This window comes from Choloepus didactylus, chromosome 24 (genome assembly GCF_015220235.1).
Source record: "Choloepus didactylus isolate mChoDid1 chromosome 24, mChoDid1.pri, whole genome shotgun sequence".
Taxonomy (NCBI): Eukaryota; Metazoa; Chordata; class Mammalia; order Pilosa; family Megalonychidae; genus Choloepus; species Choloepus didactylus.
In genome coordinates, this window is record NC_051330.1 from 1,836,935 (window position 1) to 1,860,858 (window position 23,924).

The following is a 23,924-nucleotide window of genomic DNA, read 5'->3' on the forward strand; positions in this document are numbered from 1 at the left end:
AATAACATAAGCAACACATTTGGGGGCGGGGATAAAAAGAATACTTGGAAGATAGAGTAAGTTCAGTGATCTTCCAATTATTAATAGCTAGGGGTCAAAAGGCATGAATAAAACTGACAAAACAACAGAATCATAGCATATTTGAATACAAAGAATAAGATTGATAAAATTGACATCAACTAAAAATAAACACAGTATATGTTATATATCACAATAAAGACGTAAATGAAATTGTGGAACTGTAACCCATAACATTATTTGAAATTTGCTCTCTACTTGTTAAATCATACTTTGAAAGTTATCACTATTATGTATATATGTTACATTTCACAGTAAAAAAGTATTTAAAAATAATAAAAGTACAATTAAGAGTACAAATATAAAAAATTTCCTCCATGAACTAGAACAAATGTATGAAACTACTACAAGGAGTTAACAACACAATGGTATGTGAAAAAAATGCATCTATTGCAAATTATGGACTACAGCTGACAGAATTATCATAATATCCTTCATCAACAGTAAGAAATGTATGACAGCAAGACTGGATCAATGATAAAGGATTTGGGCTTTTCCTTTTTTTTTCTCTTTTCTCTTTTCTCTTTTTCTTTTTTTTTTTTTTGCTTCCTGGAGTAATGAAAATGTTCAAAAATTGATTCTCGTGTGAATGTACAGCTATGTGATAATGCTCTGAGCTATTCTTTGGGTAGATTGAATGGTGTGTGAATATATCTCAATAAAATTGCATTAAAATTTGATTCAAAATATATAAATGGTTACTGAATGTTAAGGGTAATAAAAACATTAATTTAATCATTGCTTGTAATTGGAAATATATAGAAATGCTTTAAAGGAATAAAATAATATAAAGAATTATTTCTTATATCAATATTATTATTAATATTAATATTTAATATCATTAAATGTATTGTTATACAATTAAATACAGGAACATTTACTTGTTCTGTCAGGAGATATACACAAACTAAAAAGATTAAAGACAATAGTCAACAAAGTGAAAATTTTCTAAAATCTAGAAAAACAAACCATAGCATATATAATGTAATTAGTACCAAACACACCTGGAATAATAATAATGAATTAAACATCCTCACTAAAATAAAAATGATTTCATATGGGAGAACAAAGTGAAGCATACACTGAGCAATATGATTCCAAAAAATATAGAAAAGGGCAGATTGTAAATAATATGCCAGGCAAGTGCAATAAAAAATGGAAGTAATGTTCATTATATTAATATAACAGAACATTGAATTCAAACCAAAAACCAAAAACAAGATAAAGACAATTAATAATAGCAGAGTATGATGTGATGCAAATATATTCCCACAATATTTTATTTGGAGTGGGATAAGCTCATTATAAAGTTTATGTGAAGACTAACCAAGCAAGAAAAGCCAAGAAAATATTTTTAAAAATAGTGCAATGAGATGATATTATTCCTTGCAGACATTATAACATATTTTAAAAACTGAATAAGCAGTGTGCTGGATACTTGAATAGATAGCTCTGTGGAACAGAAAAGAATGTTCCTAAATAGACTCAAAATCATGCAGAAATTTAGTATTTGTAATAGCGCAACACAAATCCGTGGCAGAAAGATAGATTATTCAGTAGATGGTGAATTGCTTAGTTAGCCACCTGGAACAAAAGAAAAGGATGAACACATACCTTAACCCTTACACCAGGATTTATTAAAAATGGATAAATCATGTAAATACAAAAAAGAAACTATGATAGAACAAAAAGAAACCATGATAAAATTCTTTATAGACATTGCAAGGAAGAAGAACTTTCTAACATTAATACAATCCAAAAAACACAAAAATATTCAAAACTGAATTTCTGTCTTTCATAAACCTTCAGTAAAACTCAAGAGAAAAATTGAAAACTCTAACAATTATATGTAATTCACACTATGAAAAGCTAAATTTCCTAAAATATAAAAAGCATCTCCAAATAAATATGACTACAAACTAATAGCTTACAGGGGTATGAAGAGAGAGTTCCCAAAAAAGGAAATATAAATAATTCTGAAACTAAGAAAAGTTTACAATCTCACCCATGATAAGAGAAATTCGAATTTGACTACTCTTCAGCCCCGCTCTCACTATGGTTTTGTAGAGTTGAAAAGTTTAAATTAGAAAAAAACTCTTGAGAGCAATTTACGATATCTATCTAAATTATGGATGGCAACCCTGTGAATCAGTTATTTCACTTTTAAATATTTAGCCTACATGTACTCTCACAAATGTACAAAATGATGTATATAAAATGCTATTTGTTGAAGCATTGTTTGTGATTATTTGTCCTACAGGAGTGGGAGGAACATTCTTGGGCAATTTGCTATCAACCTAGAGGCTCTATGCACTTCCCCACCAATGGTTGCCCTTTAGGACTTGTTTCGGGCTCACTTCACCCTGATGGTTAGGAAGTCACTTCCTATGTCCACTACAATCTACCTGCTTTCGCTTATATTTATCTCTACAAGTAGCCAGTTGTCAAGGAAAACCAGTGATCCCATACCCACTTAACAATAATATTTGTATGCTGAGTACAATCAAATCATCCCTGAACCTTTTCTTATAATGTGTTTTCCATTGTTTTCATCCTTTTCTGGATAATTCTCTTTCCTCACATCCTTGTTAATTAGAATTACCCATCAAATGGACCCACTCCTGCAGTTAAAGAGTAAAAATGCAAGAGCACTAAGTATGGGAAGGTTGTAATGGAGGAAGTGCCATGGCCAAGCACTCATATCAGTCCAAGAAAGAACTAGAAAGAAACAAAAATCCTTCAAATTTTTCTGTAAAGTGTTGGACATGGGTGAGGACTCCATACACCCGAATCCACCTCCTCTCTCCTTAATCGTTTTCTGTCTCTCACTCTGGTTAAAGGTGAGACACACGGCAGTGGGATGCATGAACAGTGCCCGGGGAGAGAAGGTTAACCGCCTTCCTGCACATACAAAGGATGGAGAGTGCAGTGGGGATGAGTGGGGTCAGCGCCTGACACAGGGCCTCTTCCTGCTGCTCAGTCCCTGGTGTCACACTGGGTCTCTGAGAGGTCACTGAAGGTTCATGTGTGTGCACTCGCACGATCATCCCTCCCCACACCCCAGACACACACACACACTCACCACCACTACCTTCGTGAGGGTAGAAGTCTTCTCTTCAGCTGCTAGTTCTCACGTGGGTGCATCTGACTCTTCCTTTCTGCAGTTAAAAGAACCCCCCCCCCCCCAACACACACACACACACTCACCTCAACTATCTCTTTAAGTAAGCATCCAACCTTTTGGGGAGTTTCCTATGGATTTTAATTACAGGTGATACCAGTGAAACTATTGACATTTTAGTAAGTAAAATAAATTATAATGTCCCAGAATACTGTGAAGCCTATAGTAACAGGTTTTTCCAGTATTCACTGAAATTTTTGTAATTTCTTGTTCTTTCTTCCTTATTAATTCTTCCTTCAGTTTTTGGCTTAGAGCTAATCCTACAGTCTCTTCTCTCTTCTCTCCTGTCACTCTTTTTTCAATAGAGAGTCCCCAATTTTAAGTCCTACATGCGTCATTAGTTTTAGTCAAAACTCCATTGAGGAGGTTGAGCAGGGTAATACAAGTGCCAATGGATTTCAGACACATCCAACCAGCATCTAAAGGACAAAGGGCAAACACTGCTCTGCTTTAAATATTTTCATGCTCCATGCAGGAAAGTCACCTCTATTTCCTCTGTCAGAAGGGCAATTTGAAGAAACTAGGAATTACTTGTTTGCTCTGGCATCCCTACAGGGACCCATAATCTCTGGTGTTCAATTAGCCACTGTCATGGATGAGAAGATGCAGAGAGACCCAAGGGGTGCAAGTTTCCATTCAGAATGCATTTACCTCGCATGGGATCTGATTTCAAAATGAAACGTTTGGGTCTGCCCAGCAGTTCCAGAGTCCTCTTAAAATTGTCCGAGTCTGGGATGTGCTCCTGCTGATATAATTGGGTGGTCATTTTCCCTATGTGTCAAATGAGAGAATAACACATTAACCACATAATAATTTTATAAAATTTTGTTCCTTCTAGTTTAGATAACCTCTGTTTCTCCATTAGTTAATTCATATTGAATTGAATTGTTTAGACCTTGATTCTCATACTAGAATATGGGGATTTTCATAGGAACAGCGTTCAGATGGAAAACCATTTGTTGCATAAAATTGTAACACCTCTATTTGTTAGTACCTTGAGCTATAAATATAAAGGTATATATTCTTAGGCAGTGGCTAGGAGAGTTGGCTTTGGAAGAAGACACCCCAGATTCAAATCTTGGCCCTCCACTGAGTGCCTGTGTAACTTGAGTCAAGTAACACAAAATAGCTAACATTTGGTTTTCTCTGATCAATAAAATAAGGTGGGGTCAAAGCATAATATCTAACTACCATGTTGTATGAATTTTGTGATAATGTAGTACATTATATATAATGATGCTTCAACAATATTGGAATTCAATAAATGCAGACTATTTTTACAGGAATCATTAGCTTTAAACAGTGAAAATATATTCTCTCAGACCAGAAAAATATGTGAGTCACACCCAAGTGTCTTGAATCCTGACCAAGAGTCACGGAAGTAAAACTGTGAAGTCTGTTAAGCTCACATTTAATTCCCCCTGCAACTACCATTCTTTCCAGACTCAGTCTTTCCCAATTAAAGATTCACTCTCAGAAAAAGGTCATTGGCAGTGTATGGTAGTAAGGGATGGTTTTAGGGTGGCGGAAATGAGAATCTGAGCATCATATATTTGCTTTGTGAACTTAGATCAATTACCTAAAGTCTTTCAACTTCTGTTTCATCATGCATAAATAGGAAATATGACACTAGTAAATATCTCACAATGCTGCTGTAAAGATATTGAAAACTTATATTAAAAAGTTCTAAAATATTAAGCAAATATCAGCCATTCTTATTGGAATAAAAGATGATTAACTCAGACTGGAAATTACTGAGCCTATAAAGGTTTCAAAAGAGTATCTGCACTTTAACATGGAACGAACATTTAAGTACACGGATTGAGACGACGGGTGGGATTTGAAGTCCCCACTGTCTTCACACTTAGCCTTGAGGCTCCTGAACTTCCCACCACTCTCTCACACAGAAAACTCTTTTTGTTGTGTTTGACACTCCCTTTTATTATTTCCTTTCTTCTATATCACTTACTCTTGGCTCATTATTTTAATGTTCATTTCTTCTCTATTCTCTTCTCTCTTCTTCTTCAGTTCCACTATAATGATTTTGCCTTTTTCTTCAAGTAGGTAAATGACATCCAGGTCTGAGACTCTACATGTTACGAGAAGTACCTCCATTCATGATCTCTTTATCTGCTCTAAGTGTCATATAAAGGTGACCTCTGAAGAGACCTTAGGAATTGTCCCTTAGGTGTGAAGGGACATGTCCAGCGCCTAATTAGTGAAAGAGCAAGATGAGCTCATGTCTTTTACCTTGGGTTCAGTGCCATTTAGTTGGCACCATGTTGGCAGCAACTGGCTTTTGGAAAAGGTGCTGTCATTGCAGATTAAGTCTTTTCTCCTTCACACTTACCTAGAACCCTGCCCCCTCTCAAAGTGGCCATGATATCTGCTACCCAACTCCCAAACTCATTTCTTTGGGAAGTTGTGTCCAAATAAATACTTATTCTCCCCCACAAAATGATTATAGACACAGAACTAGAAAGAGTTCCAAGAGTCCCCACTTTTAGTATGTAAGCAAGGAAGGAATTACCAACCAACTGACCTCCAAAGAACAGGATGGGCTCGATGATCTTAGAGCTATTACAGACATTGTATAGGTCTTCGTAACCCTCCTACCCCAAGGCTGCCTTTCCCCAGTACCTTCACATCCGCGTTCCTTAGGGTATAAATCAGAGGATTGAGCATGGGGGTAATTACAGTACAAAAAAGGGCAATGAAATTTCCCTTCCTCTCAGAATCACTGTGCATGAGTTGTAGGAATGTGTAGATGGCTGAGGCGTAAAAAGATAGAACCACCAAGAGGTGGGATCCATGAGCCCCAAAAGCCTTTTGGCACCCAGTGATTGACTTGAACCTTAACACTGACTGAACAGTGTGTACGTAGGAGCCTAGCCTGAAACTGTTGAACTGTAACCTAGTAGTCCTGATTCTTGAAGACAAGTGTATAACTATATAGCTTGTATAGTGTGACTATGACTGTGAAAACCTTGTGGCTCGCACTTCTTTTATCCAGTTTTTGGACAGATGAGTATAAAAATGGGGACAAAAAGTAAATGAATAATAGGGGGTGTTGGGGAAATGGGTTGTTTTGGTGGTTCTTTTTTACTTTTATTTTTATTCTTATTTTTATTATTTTTTTTGGAGTAATGAATGTGTTCGTGGGCTGATTGTGGTGATGGATGCACAATCATATCATGGGGTGATACTGTGAACAACTGATTGTACACTGTGGATGATTTTATGGCATAGGAATAAACGTCAACAAAATAACGGGAAATAAAGCAATCTTGTTTCTATACACTAGTAATTAACAATTCAAAGATGAGGGAGGAAGAATTCCTTTTACCATGTTGGTAAAAGAATCAAATATCTAGGAATAAATTTAACCAATGATGTAAGGGACTTTTATATTAAAAACCGGAATATACTGCTACAAGAAGTTATAGAAGACCTAAAGAAATGGAAGGACATTCTTTGTCCATGGATTGGGAGACTAAATATTCTTAAGGTGTTAATTCTACCCAAAGCATTATACAGATTCAATGCAATTCCAGTGAATATTCCAATAGGCTTCTTCATAGAAATGGAATAACAAATCCTGAAATCCTTATGAAGCAGCACGCAGCCCCAAATAGCCATATCCATCTTGAAAAAGAACCATGTTGGAGGATTCACACTTTCTGATTTTAAAACTGTTTTTATCAAAACAGGCTGGAAGAAAGACAGATATATAGACCAATGGAATTGAATTGAGGGTTGAAAAATAAACCTTCACGCCTTTGCACAACTGGTCTTTGACACAGTTTCCAGGTACACTCAACTGGGAAAGAATAATCTCTTCAACAAATGGTGCTGGGAGAACTGTATAACCTAATGCAGAAAATGAAGGTATATGTCCTACATCCACCATTTAAAGCCTTAACTCAAAATGCATAAAACAACTTATATATGAACTATATATAAGCTAAAACTTCTAGAACAGTACTTGGGGGAGCATCTTTGGAATGTTTATTTGGCAGTTGTTTTTATACTTTACAACCAAACTGTGAGTAACAAAAGGAAATATAGATGAATGGTTCTTCATCAAAATTAAATTTATTGTGCATCAAAGGATTTTAACAAGAAAATAAAAAGGCAAACTACAGAATAAAGAAATATTTGAAACACTGTGTTTTTAAGGATTTCATATCCAGAATATGTAAATAACTTCTACAACTCAACAGCAAAAGACATCACCCAATTAAAAATGGAAAAAAAAAAGGCTTGAGTAGACATTTCTCCAAAAAAGATATACAAATAGCCAATAAGCACATGAAAAGGTGCTCAAAGTTATTAGCCATCAGAATTACAAATTAAAATTACAATGTTGTACCATCTCACTCCCACTAAAATGATTACCATTAAAAGATCAGAAAGTAACAAGTGTTGGAGAGGATGTGGAGAAATAGAAACTTGTTAATTTTTGGTGGGAAGGTAAAATGTGAATGGAAACTTATTTAGAAATACGGTCTTTGTAAATATAATAAAGTTAAGATGATATACCAGAGGTACCAGTCTCTCTACGAACATCAACTGGCTACATTCCTCTACCCCACAGTGTTGACACCCCTTTTCAGCATGAACTAGTTGGAAGGGCCACTGCCCAGATATCCTTGAAGATTGAGAGTATGATCAAATAAGTGGGAGGAGTTGTAGTGGGGAAGTTAGGATTTAACAGATGATTATGACTACTGACCCATTATATAGATATTACTTTTTAGTTTCTAGGGTATTAGAGTAGCCAGACGGAAATACCTGAATATGGTGAAATGTAATCCAGTAGCCTTGATCTTTGATAGTGATTGTATCTGTAAATAACTGTAAAAGCCTTGGGACTGATACCTCCTTTATCCAGTGTATTGATAGATGACTAATAAAATAAAGATATGCATGAAAAAAATTATAGGTTGGGAGAACAGGGAAAAATACCCCTACATAAACCATGGACAATAGTTAATAGTACTCCTTTAATAATCTTTCATCAATTGTAACAAATGTAACTACTGTTATAAAATGGAATTATAAATATGTGCTGTCATTAACTGTAACAAAATTTCCACACCAATGTAAGCGTTGGGGGTGGGGTGATGTATGTATGTATGATACATATTTTATGTATGATTTTTATGTAAACCCACAAGTTCATTAATAAAAATTTTTTATATGAGGTAATACTGGATTAGTGTGGGTTCTAAATAAAATGACTGCTACCCTTTTTAAAGAGAGGGAGATTGGGAGAAACACCTAGGCAGAAGGAAATGTGAAGATGGAGGCAGATTGGAGTGGGGCAGCTACAAGCCAAGGAGCACTAAGAACTTCTGGGAGAGAGCAGGAGTTAGGAAGAGATGAAAAAGGAGTCTCCCCTAGGTCCTTCAGAAGATGCCTGGCCCTGCTGACATCTTGATTTCAGAGTTCTAGCTGCTCGAACTGTGAGTTAATCAGTTTCTGTTTTTCAAGCCACCCAGTTTGTGGACATTGTTACAGCAGCCTAGGAAACCAGTCCACCACCTAACAGTGAATACAATTCAAGCCAATTTTATGACACTTGAAAATAAGGTTTACTTTCTCTCTAGGTTAGAGTAACACATTCCTCATTACCTTATGCTGTTCGTGATTATATATGTATTCACTAAGATGATAGAAATTTTCTCTGCCATGCTCTTCACTTCTTTCTGAGCCTCACTAGCATTGACTTTAGTATCCAAATTTCCATTAACCGTGTATTCAAGGTAATCTAGACTTTTTCTATTATGCTCCTCAAAATGTTCCAATCTCTACTCATTACCCAATTCCAAAGTAACTTCCACACTTTTATGTACTTATTGCAGTAGCATCCAATACCCAGTAACAAAATCTGCATTCATTTCGTAGGGATCTGTAACAAACGACCACAAATACTGTTGCTTAAAACAACAGAAATGTATTCCCTCACAGTATTGGATGCCAGGACTCTGAGATCAAGGTGTCAGCAGGGAGAGTCCCTTTTGAAGACTCTGAGGGAGAATCCATTCCATGATGATGTCTCAGCTTCATGTGGCTCCTGTGAGGCCTTCCTGCAGTTAGGCTAAAGCAGTGTCAGTCCTGTCTCCACCTCCATCATCATGTGGCCTTCCCTTTGTCTTTCATTTTCTATTTTATAAGGACATGCATATTTCAAAATAATTTTTCATTAGAGAATTTGTAGTTAATAGAAAAATCATGTAAAATTACAGCATTCCATACACTCACCTTTATTGACACTGCATTAATGTACCTTTGTTATGATTAATGAAAGAATATTAAAATTATACTTTTAACTACAGTCCCTTGTTATAGTAGGTGTATTTTTCCCATATACCATGCTAAATTAACACTTTTTATTAATGTGGAACATTTGTTATAATTCATGGCAGAACATTCTTATACTTGAACTAACTTAAGTCCATTATTTATAATAGGGTTCACTCTGTTATGTAGTCTGATATTTTAAATCTTAATTTTTATTCAAATAACATATATAGGACATAAAATTTCCTATTTCAACAGTTCACATTTATAATTCAATGCTGTTAATTATACTTCCGATACTGTGCTACACTTACACCATACATATCCAAACCTTCATAACAAAACTAAATAAAAAATAGCAATTCTGCACAAATTTTGCATGGACTCCCCATTCTCTATTCCCAACAGAGCACTTCTGACTTTGCTTATTCATATTGTTTTATATTAGTGAGCTTATACAGTATTTGTCCTTTTGTATCTGGCTTAGCTCAGTCAGCATATTGTCTAGAGGTCCAACCATATTTTTGCATGTATCAGACTTCATTCCATTTCACAGTCAGTTGTATATATTTACCATTTTGTTTAGCCACTCATCAGCTGATGTGTACGTGGGATGCTTCCTGCATTTGGCAAATGTGAATAATGCCGCTATGAAAACAGGTGTCCAAATTTCTTTTGAGCCCTAGCTTTCAATAGTTTTGGGTACTCAAGTAACAAAATGATTGCTGGGTCATATGGTAATTCTATACGTAGCTTTCAGAGGAACTGTCAGACTGTCTGCCACAGAAGCTGCACCCTTTGATTACCACCAGCAATGTATGAGTGTTCATATTTCTCCACATCCTCTCCAACATTGTAATTTTCTGTCTTTTAAAAAATAGTAGCCTTTTTAGTGTGTATGAAAATATATCACATTAGGTTTTTAAATTGTATTTCCCTAATAGCTAGTGATGTTCAGCATTTTTCATATGCCTTTTAGCCATCCATATATCCTCTTTGGAGAAAGTTTACTCAAATTTTTTTTTGCCAATCTTTAAAACATTTTTTATTGTGAAGAATAATATATATATACAGAAAAGTGGTAACTTTTCAAGCATGATTTAGAAGGTAGTTATAGAGCAAATTTCAAAGAATGTTATGGGTTACAGTTCCACAATATGAGTTATTTCCTCACTGTGAAATATAACATATATTTGGAAAAGTGATAACTTTCAAAGTATGATTTAAGAAGTAGTTATAGAGCAAAATTCAAAGAATGTTATGGGTTGCATTTCCAAAATCTCACCTTTCTCCTTACAGCTGTTCTAATAACTTGGAGACTAAAATAATGCATTTATATAAAGGTTCGGTATTCATAATACTCTGTTAAATCCTATCTTGTCCGTTGCTACTACTCCCTCTTCATTTGATCACTGTCTAAATCTTCAGGGATAGCTGGGAAGTGACGAGCAAAACTTGTTCATATTGAAAAGGGCTGTCGATATTATTGGGAAGGGGGATGGATGTGATTGATGTTTTTGAAGAGGCTGTTGCCTCTTTTTTTTTTTTTTTTTTTACATATCTGGCATAGGAACACCCTGGAGGATTTAAGTTTTTGAAAAATTTTAACTTTTATTGAGTATCAGAGAAGGACTTGGGAATTATTTAGGATTTGGGGGACTACTGTTGATTTGGGCTGATATACTGTGGCCATTTGGAATATCTAGCTGGAGCTTTCATGAGAGTAAATCCCAGGATAGTGTCTCAAGTCTATTTGAAATCTCTTAGCCACTGAAACCTTATTTTGTTACCTTTCTTTTCCCCCATTTGATCAAGAAGGAATTCTCAGTCCCTTAATGTCTGAGCCAGGCTCATTTCCAGGAGTCATGTCCCACATCGCCAGGGAGGCTCAATCCCCTGGGAGTCTTGTTCCATACAGGGGGAAGGGTAATGAATTTATTTGCAGATTTGGGCTTAGAGAGAGAAAGGCCACATCTGAGTAACAAAAGATGTTCTCTGGAAATGACCCTTATGCATAATTATAGGGAGGTTTAGCCTCCCCTTTACAGTCATAAATTTCACAAGTGCAAGCCTCAAGATTGAGGGCTTGACTTATCATAACCCAAAACACCCATATCTCTTATTACCCCTATTTATTTATTTATTTATTTATTTATTTACTTACTTACTTACTTACTTACTTACTTACTTACTTATTTTTATTGAGATTGTTCAGATACCATACAACTATCCAAAGATCCAAAGTGTACTATCAGTTGCCCACGGCACCACCATACAGCTGTGCATCCATCAAAACAATTATTGTTTTTTCAATTTTTAGAACATTTTCACTACTCCAGAAAAGAAACAAAGAAAAGGAAACTCACATCCTCCTATACCCCTAACCATGCCCCCCCCTCCATTATTGATTCATAGTTTTGGTACAGAACATTTGTTACTGCTGATGAAAGAATGTTAAAATACTAGTAACTATAGCATATAGTTTGCAATAGGTATATATTTTTTCCCTATATGCCTCTCTATTATTAACCTCTAGTTATAGTGACATACGTTTGTTCTAGTTCATGAGAGAGATTTCCAATATTTGTATAGTTAATCATGGACATTGCCTACCACAAGATTCATTGTTTTATACATTCCCATCTTTTAACCTCCAACTTTCCTTCTGGTGACGTGCGTGACTCTGAGCTTACCCTTTCCACCACCTTCACACACCTTTTAGCACTGTTAGTTATTCTCATTACATGCTACCATCACCCTTGTCCGTTTCCAAATATTTAAGTTCACCCTAGTTGAACATTCTGCTCATAATAAGCAGCTACTCCCCATTCTTTAGCCTCATTCTATATCCTGGTAACTTATATTTCATGTCTATGAGTTTACATATTATAATTAGTTCATATCAGTGAGACCCTGCAATATTTGCCTTTATGTGTCTGTCTTATTTCAGTCAATATAAGTGTCCTGAAGTTTTCTTCATCAACCTATTTCTTTTTTTTATATTCATTTTATTGAGATATATTCACATACCACACAGTCATACAAAACAAATTGTACATTCGATTGTTCACAGTACCATTACATAGTTGTACATTCATCACCCAAATCAATCCCCAACACCCTCATTACCACACACACAAAAATAACCAGAATAATAATTAAAGTGAAAAAGAGCAACTAAAATAAAAAAGAACACTGGCTGCCCTTGTCTGTTTGTTTGTTTGTTTCCTTCCCCCACCTTTCCACTCATCCATCCACAAACTAGACAAAGGAGAGTGTGATCCCCATGGCCCCCCCAATCCCACTGTCTCCCCTCATAAGCCACATTTTTATACAATTGTCTTCAAGATTCATGGGTTCCGGGTTGTAGTTTGATAGTTTCAGTTATCTACTGCCAGCTACCCCAATTCATTAGAACCTAAAAAGGGTTGTCTAAATTGTGTGTAAGAGTGCCCACCAGAGTGACCTCTCAGCTCCTTTTGGAATCTGTCTGACACTGAAGCTTATTTCATTTCCTTTGACATCCCCCTTTTGGTCAAGAAGATGTTCTCCATCCCACGATGCCAGGTCTACATTCCTCCCCAGGAGTCATATTCCACGTTGCCAGGGAGATTCACTACCCTGCAACCCATTTCTTTTAAGATGGTTTTGTTCAAACACTATACTTTCTGTCCTAAGTAAACAATCGTTGGTTCCCCGTATAGTCATGTATTTATGTATTGAGCACCATCACCACTCTCTATATAAGGATGTTTCTTCCACAAAGACGGAGGAAGAGTCAAAGAAGGCAGAGAGGCAAAAGAAAAAGGCAAGAGAAAGAGAGAAAAACAAAAAAAAAAAACTTGATAGCTAGAAGGTGACAAAAGGAAAGATAGCATTAACCTAAAGTAGAATAAAGAGTCAAACAACATCACCAATGCTTGGAGTCCCATACCCTTTCCCTATTCCAGACACCCCCATACACATTTAGCTTTGGTATATTGCTTTTGTTACATTAAAGGAAGCATAATACAATGTTTCTGTTAATTCTAGCCTCTAGTTTGCATTGATTGTATTTTCCCCCCAATCCCACCCTATTTTTAACACCTTGCAATGTTGACATTCATTTGTTCTGCCTCATGTAAAAACATATTTGTACCTTTTATTACAATCATTGAGCATCGTAGGTTTCCCTGAGTTATACAGTCCCAGTCTTTATCGTTCGTCTTTTGTTCTGGTCCCACATGATCCCAGCCTTCCTCTTTCAACCATATTCACAGTCATCTTTGTTCAGTATACTTACATTGCTGTGCTACTGTCTCCCAAAGTTGTTTTCCAAACCTCTCACTCCTGTGTTTTCCTTTCTGCCTGCAGTGCTTCCTTTAGTGTTTCCTGTAGAGCAGTTTTCTTGTTCACAGACTTGGTCATTGTCTGCTTGTCAGAGAATATTTTAAGCTTTTCCTCATATCTGGAGGATCGTTTTGCTGGATATAGGATTCTTGGTTGGTGATTTTTCTCTTTCAGTATCTTAGGTATATCACCCCACTTCCTTCCTGCCTCCATGGTTTCTATTGAGAAATCCACACATAGTCTTATGAAGCTTCCTTTGTATGTGATAGATCATTTCTCTCTTGCTGCTTTCAGGATTCTCTCTTTATCTTTGATGTTTGATAATCTGATTATTAAGTGTCTTGGCGTAGGCCTATTTGGATCTATTCTGTTTGGGGTACGCTGCGCTTCTTGGATCTGTAATTTCATGTCTTTCATAAGAGATGGGAAATTTTCATTGATTATTTCCTCTTTTATTGCTTCTGCCCCTTTTCCCTTCTCTTCTCCTTCTGGGACACCAATGACATGTAGATTCTTGCTTTTCGTTTTGTCTTTAAGTTCCCAGAGACGTTGCTCGTATTTTTCCATTCTTTTCTCTATCTGTTCTTTTGTGTGTAGGCTTTCAGGTGCCTTGTTCCCCAGTTCCTGAGTGTTTTCTTCTGCCTCTTGAGATCTGCTGTTGTATGTTTCCAGTGTGTCTTTCATCTCTTGTGTTGTGCCTTTCATTTCCATAGATTCCGCCAGTTGGTTTTTTGAACTTTCAATTTCTACCTTATGTACATCCTGTGTTTTCATTAAATGGTTCATCTCTTCTGCCATATCTTCCCTAAACTTTTTGAATTCATTTATTATTAGTTGTTTCAATTCCTGCATCACAGTTGAAGTGCAAGTTTGTTCCCCTGACCGGGCCATAACCTCATTCTTCTTGATGTAGGTTGTAGTTTTCTGTTGTCCAGGCATGGTTTCCTTGGTTACCCCAATCAGACCTCCCCAGACCAGAATGGGCTAAGGTCCCAGAAGGAAGAAATATTCAGTATCCAGTTTCCCTGAGGGTGTATCTTAGAAAATTGGTACACCCTCTGATGCCTCAGGTCACTGTGCTTTTCTACCCAGCAGGTGGTGCCTGTTAGCCTATAATTCTTGACTGGGTAAGTTCTGAATGGAAGGCAGGTAGTAGAGCTGGGCCACACCCCTTTCCTCTTAGAGAAGATAGATGCCCTAAGGGGAGGTCATTAGCATTTCAGTGGTCTCTCTCTGCCTGTGCTATACCCTTGTCTGGGTCTCAGAACTGGGAACTGAAAATGGCTGAGGCTTTCTCCACTGAGTCGAAAAAGGAACAGAGCTAGTCCGAGGTGACCCTCCAGCTCTCCAAGGTCAGTCATCACCCAAAGCCTCTGTCTGCTTGTTGGGGATTTGTACCTCATAGTGAGCATTTCACACTTGCTAATTAAAACCCAGTTGTAGCTCAGCTGAGCTATATTCCCTGGCTGGGAGAAAGCTTCTCTCTGGCACCACAAGGCTTTGTAGCTCGGGCTGTGGGGGAGGGGTCTCCTGATTTGGATCCACCGTTTTTACTTACAGATTTTATTCTGTGATCTCGAGCATTCCTCCCAATTCAGGTTGGTGTATGATGAGTGTCCCCCTGCAGTTATTCTGGATTATTTACTAGTTGTTTCTGGTTTTTTTTAGTTGTTCCAGGGGGACTACTTAGCTTCCACTCCTCTCTATGCCGCCATCTTAGATCCAGTAAATGTAATTCATGACACTGAATTGTACACATATAAATGGTTAAATGGTAACAAATATTTTTAAAAAAGAATGAGGATAGTCATTATAGACATAAAAGTTGTATTAGTCAGGGTTCTCTAGAGAAACAGAACTGACACTAGATATCTGTAAAGGTTATGAGATGTTTATAAGAATTTTCTCAGCAATTGTAGGGATGCACAAGTACAGTTTTCATAGGGCAGGCTGCAAACCAGGCTGTATACTTGACACAGGGGACAATCAATAGAGACTAGGGCAAGTCAGAAGCATTCAAAAGGCCTTCTTTATGAAGAAGAATTTTCAGAATATCTACTATAAATAACCATATTCTGAGGACATTCAGATATTTGACAGAGTTTGAGGTTGACTTATTAGTAATTACTGTATTTAGAAACTAATGATAAAGTATAAAAATTTATATTGCCATAAAAAGAATCATTTTTACAATAATGGTAGAATAATTATAATATACCAGCTAGCAAAAATCTAAAGTGCATTCAGAGTTATAATAATTCAACACTGAACATTAATCAAACCAAGTTCAGATGGTAAATCTGTGGCATGATGAAGAGTGTGCACAAATGTGGGTGAGGCAGGAGGGTATAACTAAATTTACATTTGTGATTTGGAAAGATAATGCCTAAAACTGAAAAATCAAGAGTAGAAGTCCCTGTTTATTATTGAGATTCTGAAGTAAATACACAAAGAGTTGAAAATTAAGTATTGAATTTTACTGCTTTTGAAATAAAGGAAAATAAGTGGAGAGGAGAGTTGCTGTTCATTTTAGTATGTTTTATAGAATGAGTTGGCTCCTCAAACTCTGAGCGTGTATAATTGATAAAAATAAAACTTTTTAATAAGTCATCACCTAAAATGTGACAAAATCGCTTACAGAAGTACGTGGATGAATGGAAATTATATATAGGAAAGAGATGATATTGAACAAGAAAAAATTGGGAAAGTAACCAGAAAATAATGGACATAACCTGAAGAAATTCACAATTTTTAGGTGACTTGTCTTGTTTAGATTTATTTACCATGAGGCAGAAATTCTTTGCAAATATATTGTTCTCCTAAATAGCCATGAGTATCCATGAAAGACACACTTATAAGACAGAGAGGAAATCAGAGAGGATGGGCTAATTTACAAAGATTACATAGCAAATCATTACCTAACCAAATAATCAACCCCAAATCTACAGATTCTGATGAAATGACTTTTTTGGAAAATTCCTCCAGTTCCTTAACAGAGTGAAATGCAGGAGGAGCCTAAATCTTTTCTTTTAGGATTCTGCATCACCAGCTTCCTTATTGCTTCCTTGAAATATCTGTTTCTCAAAGTGTAGATTATGGGGTTTATAAAAGAAGGCATCAGATTATATAGCAGTGCCACAGACTTTGTCACAGCATGAGAGAGCTTAGACTTGGGAGTCATGTACACATAGATGATAGTGCTGTATGAAATGCACACCACCGTGAGATGGGAGCCACAGGTGCCAAGTGCCTTCTGTCTCCCCCGAGATGTCTTTATCCTCAGCACACTACAGGCAATATGTTAACTGTAAAGTTTTGGAAATGGATGGTTGTGATGATAGAACTTTATTGTGAATGTAACTGACAGCACTGAATTATATATATATGAATGTGGTTAAAAGGGGAAATTTTATGTCACATGTATGTTACTAGAATAAAAATTAAAAGGTAAAGCATAAGGCTGTATAACACCTTAAACCTTATTTTAAATTATGGACTATAGTTAATAGTACATGTATAAAAATGTTCTTTCATGAATTATAACCAAAGTAAGACACTAATACAAGTTGTTAATAATAGGGTCATATTTGGAGAGAAAATCTACGGAATATGAACTTTGGACTATAGTTAGCAGTACACATTTAGTATTCTATCATCAATTGTAACCTAGTTAACACACTGCTGCAAAGTGTAAACAATATGGGGTACACGGGAATGCTGTATTTATTTCATAAATCTAAAACTCCTATAATGTAAAAAATTTAATGAACATATTAATGCTAGTTCAGTGATGACAATTATGAATTTTTTGCATGATTTTTCTGTAAACCAACAATTTCTATAATAAAAAAGAAGTTATATTTTTAGAAAATAATAGACAATCTCCATAGATTTATATCAAATAAAGAGATTCAATCAGCAGTCACAAATTTTCCAACAGAGAAAATCCTAACCAGTTGGCTTGACTGGCCACTAAACCACTCAAACCCAAAAGCATGGAAGGAGGGACTCATATCCTTTATACCAACGTTCATGGCATCTCTTTTCACAATCGTCAAAAGGTGGGACAACCCAAGTATGTACCAACAGATGAATGGATAATCAAAAAAGCTGTGTGCATGTGAAGAAATATTATTGAGCCACAGAAAGGAATGAAGATCTAATACTTGCTACAACAGGGATGAATCTTGAAAACATTAGGCTAGAAACAAAGATCAAATAAACTATGATTCCACTTACATGAAACATTTTGAATAAACAAATTCATAGAGACAGAAAATAGATTAGAAATTATAAGGGATGGAAGGGAAAGAGGACTAGAGAGTTATAGCTTATTGAGTATAGAATTTCTTTTGGCTGATATGAAAATTTTGCTAATGGATGATGGTGATGGGAGCACAACATTGTAAATGTAATTAATGACATTGAATTGGACACATATATATTGGTTAATGGTGAAATTTCTTTTTTAAAAAAGAATGAGGGTAGATATTCTAGATATAGAAGGTCTCAAAAAATTTGCTTCTCATATATTCCTTGTAGGGAAATTATTGGGGACAGCTCCACCAAGAAAAGGAAGTGAATTGAGAAAGAAGCAGAGCGATTGGGATTACAGCTGTACGCTTGACTCAGAGGGCAACCAACAGAGACTAGAGCAAGGCAGAAGCCACTACAAGAGTTTTTCCAACAGAAGAATTTGCAGAATAATTAAAAAGAATGACTTTATTCAAAAATATTGAAACATTTGACAGAAAGTTGGAGATTGACATCTTGGTCAATTCTCTATTGAGAAACAAGCAAGTTAAAAATGTAAAATAATTTAAAACTGCTAGAAAAAAATAATTTTTACAGGATTGGTGGAATAATTATAATTCAACAACAAGCTAAACTCTAACGTTCATTTGGAGTCATAATAACATAAACATGAACATTGATCACACCCAGTTCAGACTGTAATTCTGCTGGATGATGGAGAGTGTGCACAAATGTGGATACAGTGGAAAAAGGAATAACTAAATTCACATTTGCTGTTTCAAAAGACAATGCCTAAAACTGAAAAAAAATCAAGATTATTAGTATATGTTTTTATGAGGATACTGTAGTAAATACAAAAAGATTTGGAAATAAAGAGGTGAAATAAAGAAAATAGGTTCAAAGTTGACTCTCCTGTTCATTTTAGTATGTTTTAGAGAATTAGTTACCTCTTCAAACAATGTATATGGATATCTTTGATAAAAGTATGACTATTTAATAATAAGTCAATTCATAAAAACTTTCAAAGGGCACTCAGTTTATGAACAGAAATGAAGTAGGATATAGGAAAGAGATGATGCTTAACAAGAAAATAAATTGGAAATGTAACCAGCAAATAATGAACAGAACCTAAAGAAATTCACAAATTGTAGGGCCATTTCTCTTGGTTAGATTTATTTATCACCAGAGAGAAATACATATCTTCCCCAATAACCATGAATATCCATCAAAAATAGTATTATAAGGAAGACAGGAAATCAGACAGAGGATGGGGGAATTTACAAAGATTATATAGAAAGGCATTACCTAACCCATTACTGAACGCAAAATCAACAGCTCCTCAGCAAGATTCTTTGGACAGTTCTTCCAATTTTTAAAAGAGTGAATTCAGGATAAATCTATTTCTCTACTTTTGGTTTCTGCATCACCAGATTCCTTATTGCTTCTTTAACACTTCTGTTTCTCAAAGTGTAGATTATTGGGTTCATCAAAGGTGGAATCAGATTATATAGCAGTGCCAAAAACTTGGTCACATCATGAGAGAGCTTTGCCTTTGGAATCACATACACATAGATGAGAGTACTGTAGAAAATAGACACCACTGTGAGATGGGAGCCACAGGTCCCAAGGGCCTTCTGTCTCCCCCCAGACGTCTGTATCGTCAACACACTACGGGCAATACGCCCATAAGAAACCAAGATCAGTGAGAGAGGAAAGACAAGGATGATGCTACTTAGGATCATAATCTCCTTCTTGTAATTTGTGGTGTCCACACAGGCTAGCTGCATCATTGGGGGTGTCTCACAAGAGAAATGGTTTATCCGGTGGTGCCCACATCGGGGAAGGGTCATGGTGATAGGGGTGTGGATCAATGAGTTGCTGAAACCAAGAAACCAGGATATGCTGGCCAGTGCCCAGCACAGCTGCGGAGGCATGAGGGTGAAATAATGCAAGGGCTGGCAGATAGCAACATAGCGATCATAGGCCATCATGGCCAGAAGGACACACTCAGTGCCCCCGAGACCCAGGGTGATGAGAAGCTGGATCACACATCCTACAAAACTTATGGATTTGTCTGGTCCCCGAAGGTTGAACAACATCTGAGGGCTGATGCAGGTCACAAGAGTGAGGTCAATAAAAGAGAGATGAGTGAGGAAGAAATACATGGGGGTGTGGAGATGGGGGTCCAGGCGTGAGACCAGAATGATGGTAACATTGCCCATGAGGGTTAGAAGGTAGAATATCAAGATGAACACAAATAAGATCCTCTCTAGCCCTGGCTGCTCTGAGAAGCCCACCAAGATGAAGCCTCCTCCAGATGTGGAATTGTCTCTTCCCATCACTTTCTTGGTGACCTGTGAGAAAAGGAAATAAAATCCTTTGACCATTGTGCTCTAGTCTGTGGTGTGTGAAAATGCTGCCTCTGACTGAATTTAGTAGAATTCCCTGTTCATTCATTTCCCATCCCTTTGCCCTTTGTCAATGTATCTCAAGAATAAAAGGAGATTAATATCATGGCAAAATCAGCATTTCCCCTCCAATTAATGTAAAACATAAAATATAGCAAGCAGGATTAAAAGGAGAAATTATTGTCAATTTTCAGCATAACCAGAAATTAGCCGAGACACCAACCAAAAATTTTGAGAAGGCCTGCCAAACATGGTAGGATTGAATATTGTATGTAGGAGGAAATGGTGGGAGGATGCTTGGAAAGATTATTCTGCAGCTTCAGATCTCAGAAATAGGCAACAATAGATATTTTTCAGAAGTGAGAAATATACCCTCAGGTCTAAAGCCTAAAACACTTATGTGCAGTGTACGTGACCACGTGCACAGGTTGGTGGCAACATTTGGATTTGGAAAGCTGGAGGATGGTACACAAAAGAAATCATATGGACAAGCTGCATTTACGAAGAGTAGCTGTCACATGTTCAGTGTAGGAGAAGAGAAGGTTTACATTTGATGAGCCCCCAAATTCTGTTCCCTGTGGTTTGGGAAAAGTAAAAGCTAAACATACAAAAACCCAGGATCATAAGAAACAAATCCAGGGATCCTAAAATGAGGCCCTCGCTGTCCATCGTGCACATTTCATACAAATAATTAGTTTGTAAAAAACACTCATCCTTCAATGAAGAGTAAAGAGAAAGTTCTAGCAGAGAGACTACAAAAACATAAGACAAATATCATAAAAGGGAAAGGAAATATAAGTAACAAGTATAGGACACAAGCCAGAAAAAGAAAAATATTTCCAAGGAGCAGAGGAAGATTTGGGCAAGCATTTCACCATAAATAATAATGTTAAACTTTTAACCAATTAATTACATCAAAGAAGCATAAACATTGGGAAGAGATTCAAAGTTTTCAGAAACATAAGGTAAGAAAGTTGTGTATGAGCTTTGACCGAAGAAAGATTAAGAAACTCAGGGAAAGAAAACATTAAACTATCACAGATATGAAGACATAACTGAATGGAGTGTAGACAGTAACATAAAAAGAAGAAAGAAGTAAGAGAAGAGCAAATTGAAGCAGAAATCAATGAGTTTAAAGGATACAAAAAAAAACATTAGCTATGAAAGGAAGGCAGGTTAAGATTGGCATACTCAAGGAAGAAAATAAAGATAGTGGAAAATTTAAACACACTATTAGAAAGCATTCCTGAAATTAAAGAAGATTTGAAACTATAAATTTAAAGAACATACCATACCCTTGGGAAACCTGATTCAAAGCAGTCAACACAAATTCACGCTGGTAAAGTGAGTGAATGTCAATGATACAGAACCTGTTGTCAGCTAGAGAAATGGATTTAGCCTCTTATGAGAGTAAGCAAATCATGTGGCTTCCAACAATGAGACAATATTCAGCATTGGAAGACCCTAAAGCAGATCTCTTAAATGCCAAAAACCTGGGGTGTAATGGGCCTGGGAAAGTATATTTTGTGGAGTTCTTGCTGTAATAAAAAATTATTTCTATAAGCAGAAGTACCACATTAGTCAGAAAGACCAAGGTGTCCCAGAGCCTGTCAAGGCATCTGGTAGATCCCAAAAGGTGGGCAAAAGGGCAGAGAGCCTTCCTCTCTGCATTTCTGCCAAACAGAAAGACAGGACGGGGATCCACCTCTGTACTGGACCAGGCTGGGTGCCTACTTTGACTGCACTGGGACATAAATTTTGAGGAAGGCTCTCCAAAGCATAAGGTACATTGAGTCATAAGGCCAGGGCAGAGGTCCAACTTATGACTGGGTCCAAGGATAGTACTGAGTTTAAGATAAAATGTACGGCCCAAGGATTTTATACCCTTGGAGTTTTGACCACTCAGGAACCATGTAAATGGTGTTCTCAGAAGTCCAGAGATGATATGAAAATCTATATCCAGAAGATGAGCAGGGTGCAGTGAAATTTAAAACCATAACCAAACTAAAACCACTGTGGGTGATAGGGTGACATAAGAGATTATAAGTTTGTGTCTTCAAACTGTTGAAATAACTTAGGCAACACATTTTCGTTGGGAAAATGTAAAGAATACTTGGAAGATAGAGGAAGTGCAATTATTTTCCAATTATTAATAGCTAGGGGTCAAAAGACACGAATAAATCAGAAAAAGAAGAAAGTCGTATATTTGAATACAAAGAGTAACAATGATAAAATTGGCATGATCAAGTGAAAATGAACAGTACAATATATGTCGTATATCACAATAAGGAAATAACTGAAATTGTGGAACTGTAACCTGTAACATTCTCTGAAATCTGCTCTCCAATCACTTCTTAAATCATATTTTGAAATTCATCACTGTTCTGTATATATGTTGTTTCACAATAAAAAGTATTGAAAATAATAAACAGTACAATTAACAGTTCAAATATAAAAATTTCCTCCAGAATCTAGAACAAATGTATGAAACTATTACAAGGAGTTAATAACACAACGGTATTTGAAAAAAAAATGCACCTATTGCAAATTATGGACCATAGCGGACAGAATTATCATAATATCCTTTCATCAACAGCACAAATGTACCACAGCAAGGCTACGGACCTATGATGGGGGTGGGGGATAACGGTACAGGGTGTTTTGGGGTTTTGCTTTTTCTCTTTTCCCTTTCCCTTTTTATTTTATTTTATTTTATTTTTTTGCTTTCAGGAGTAATGAAAATGTTGGTAAATTGATTCTGGTGACAAAGGCACAACTCTGTGATGATAGTGTGAGCCATTGATTGTCACTGATTGTATGCTTTGGATAGCTTGCACGCTCTTTGAACGTATCTCAATAAAATTGCATTAAATATTTAATTCAAAAAATAAAAATGGTGAATGAATGTCAAGGGATAAGAAAATTATATTAATCATTCCTTGTAATTGGAAATGCATAGAAATGTTTTAAAGAAATTAAATACTATGAAATGTTATTACTTAATATCAAAATCATTAACTAATATTAATATTTAATATCATTAAATAAATATATTGTCATACAACTAATACAGTAACATTTATTTGTTCTATCAGGAGATACACACACATGAAAGAGATTATAGACAATAGTCAACAAAGTGAAAAGTTTCCTAAAACCTAGAAATGCAAATCATAGCATATATAATATAATTAGTACCAAATACATCTGTCATAACAATAAAAGTAAATGAATTAAACATCCCCATTAAAATAAAAATGATTTCCGATGGGAGAACAAAGTGAAGTGTACCCTGAGCAATATGATTCCAAAAAATGTGGGAAATGGCAGAGTGTAAATAATATGCCAGGCAAATGCAATAAAAAGTG

General features: G+C 36.0%; 1 protein-coding gene across 1 annotated transcript; it reads right to left on the reverse strand.

Moving 5' to 3' along the window:
- Positions 1-1,654: 1,654 nt before the first annotated feature.
- Positions 1,655-20,487, reverse strand: LOC119519725 (olfactory receptor 2W3-like). Its single transcript, XM_037817477.1, has 4 exons — positions 19,558-20,487; positions 5,848-6,085; positions 3,911-4,030; positions 1,655-1,662 (listed from the first exon to the last, which is right to left on the reverse strand). The coding sequence occupies exons 1-4, from the start codon at positions 20,485-20,487 to the stop codon at positions 1,655-1,657; spliced, it is 1,296 nt and encodes a 431-aa protein (XP_037673405.1).
- Between the last annotated feature and the right edge of the window lie 3,437 nt (positions 20,488-23,924).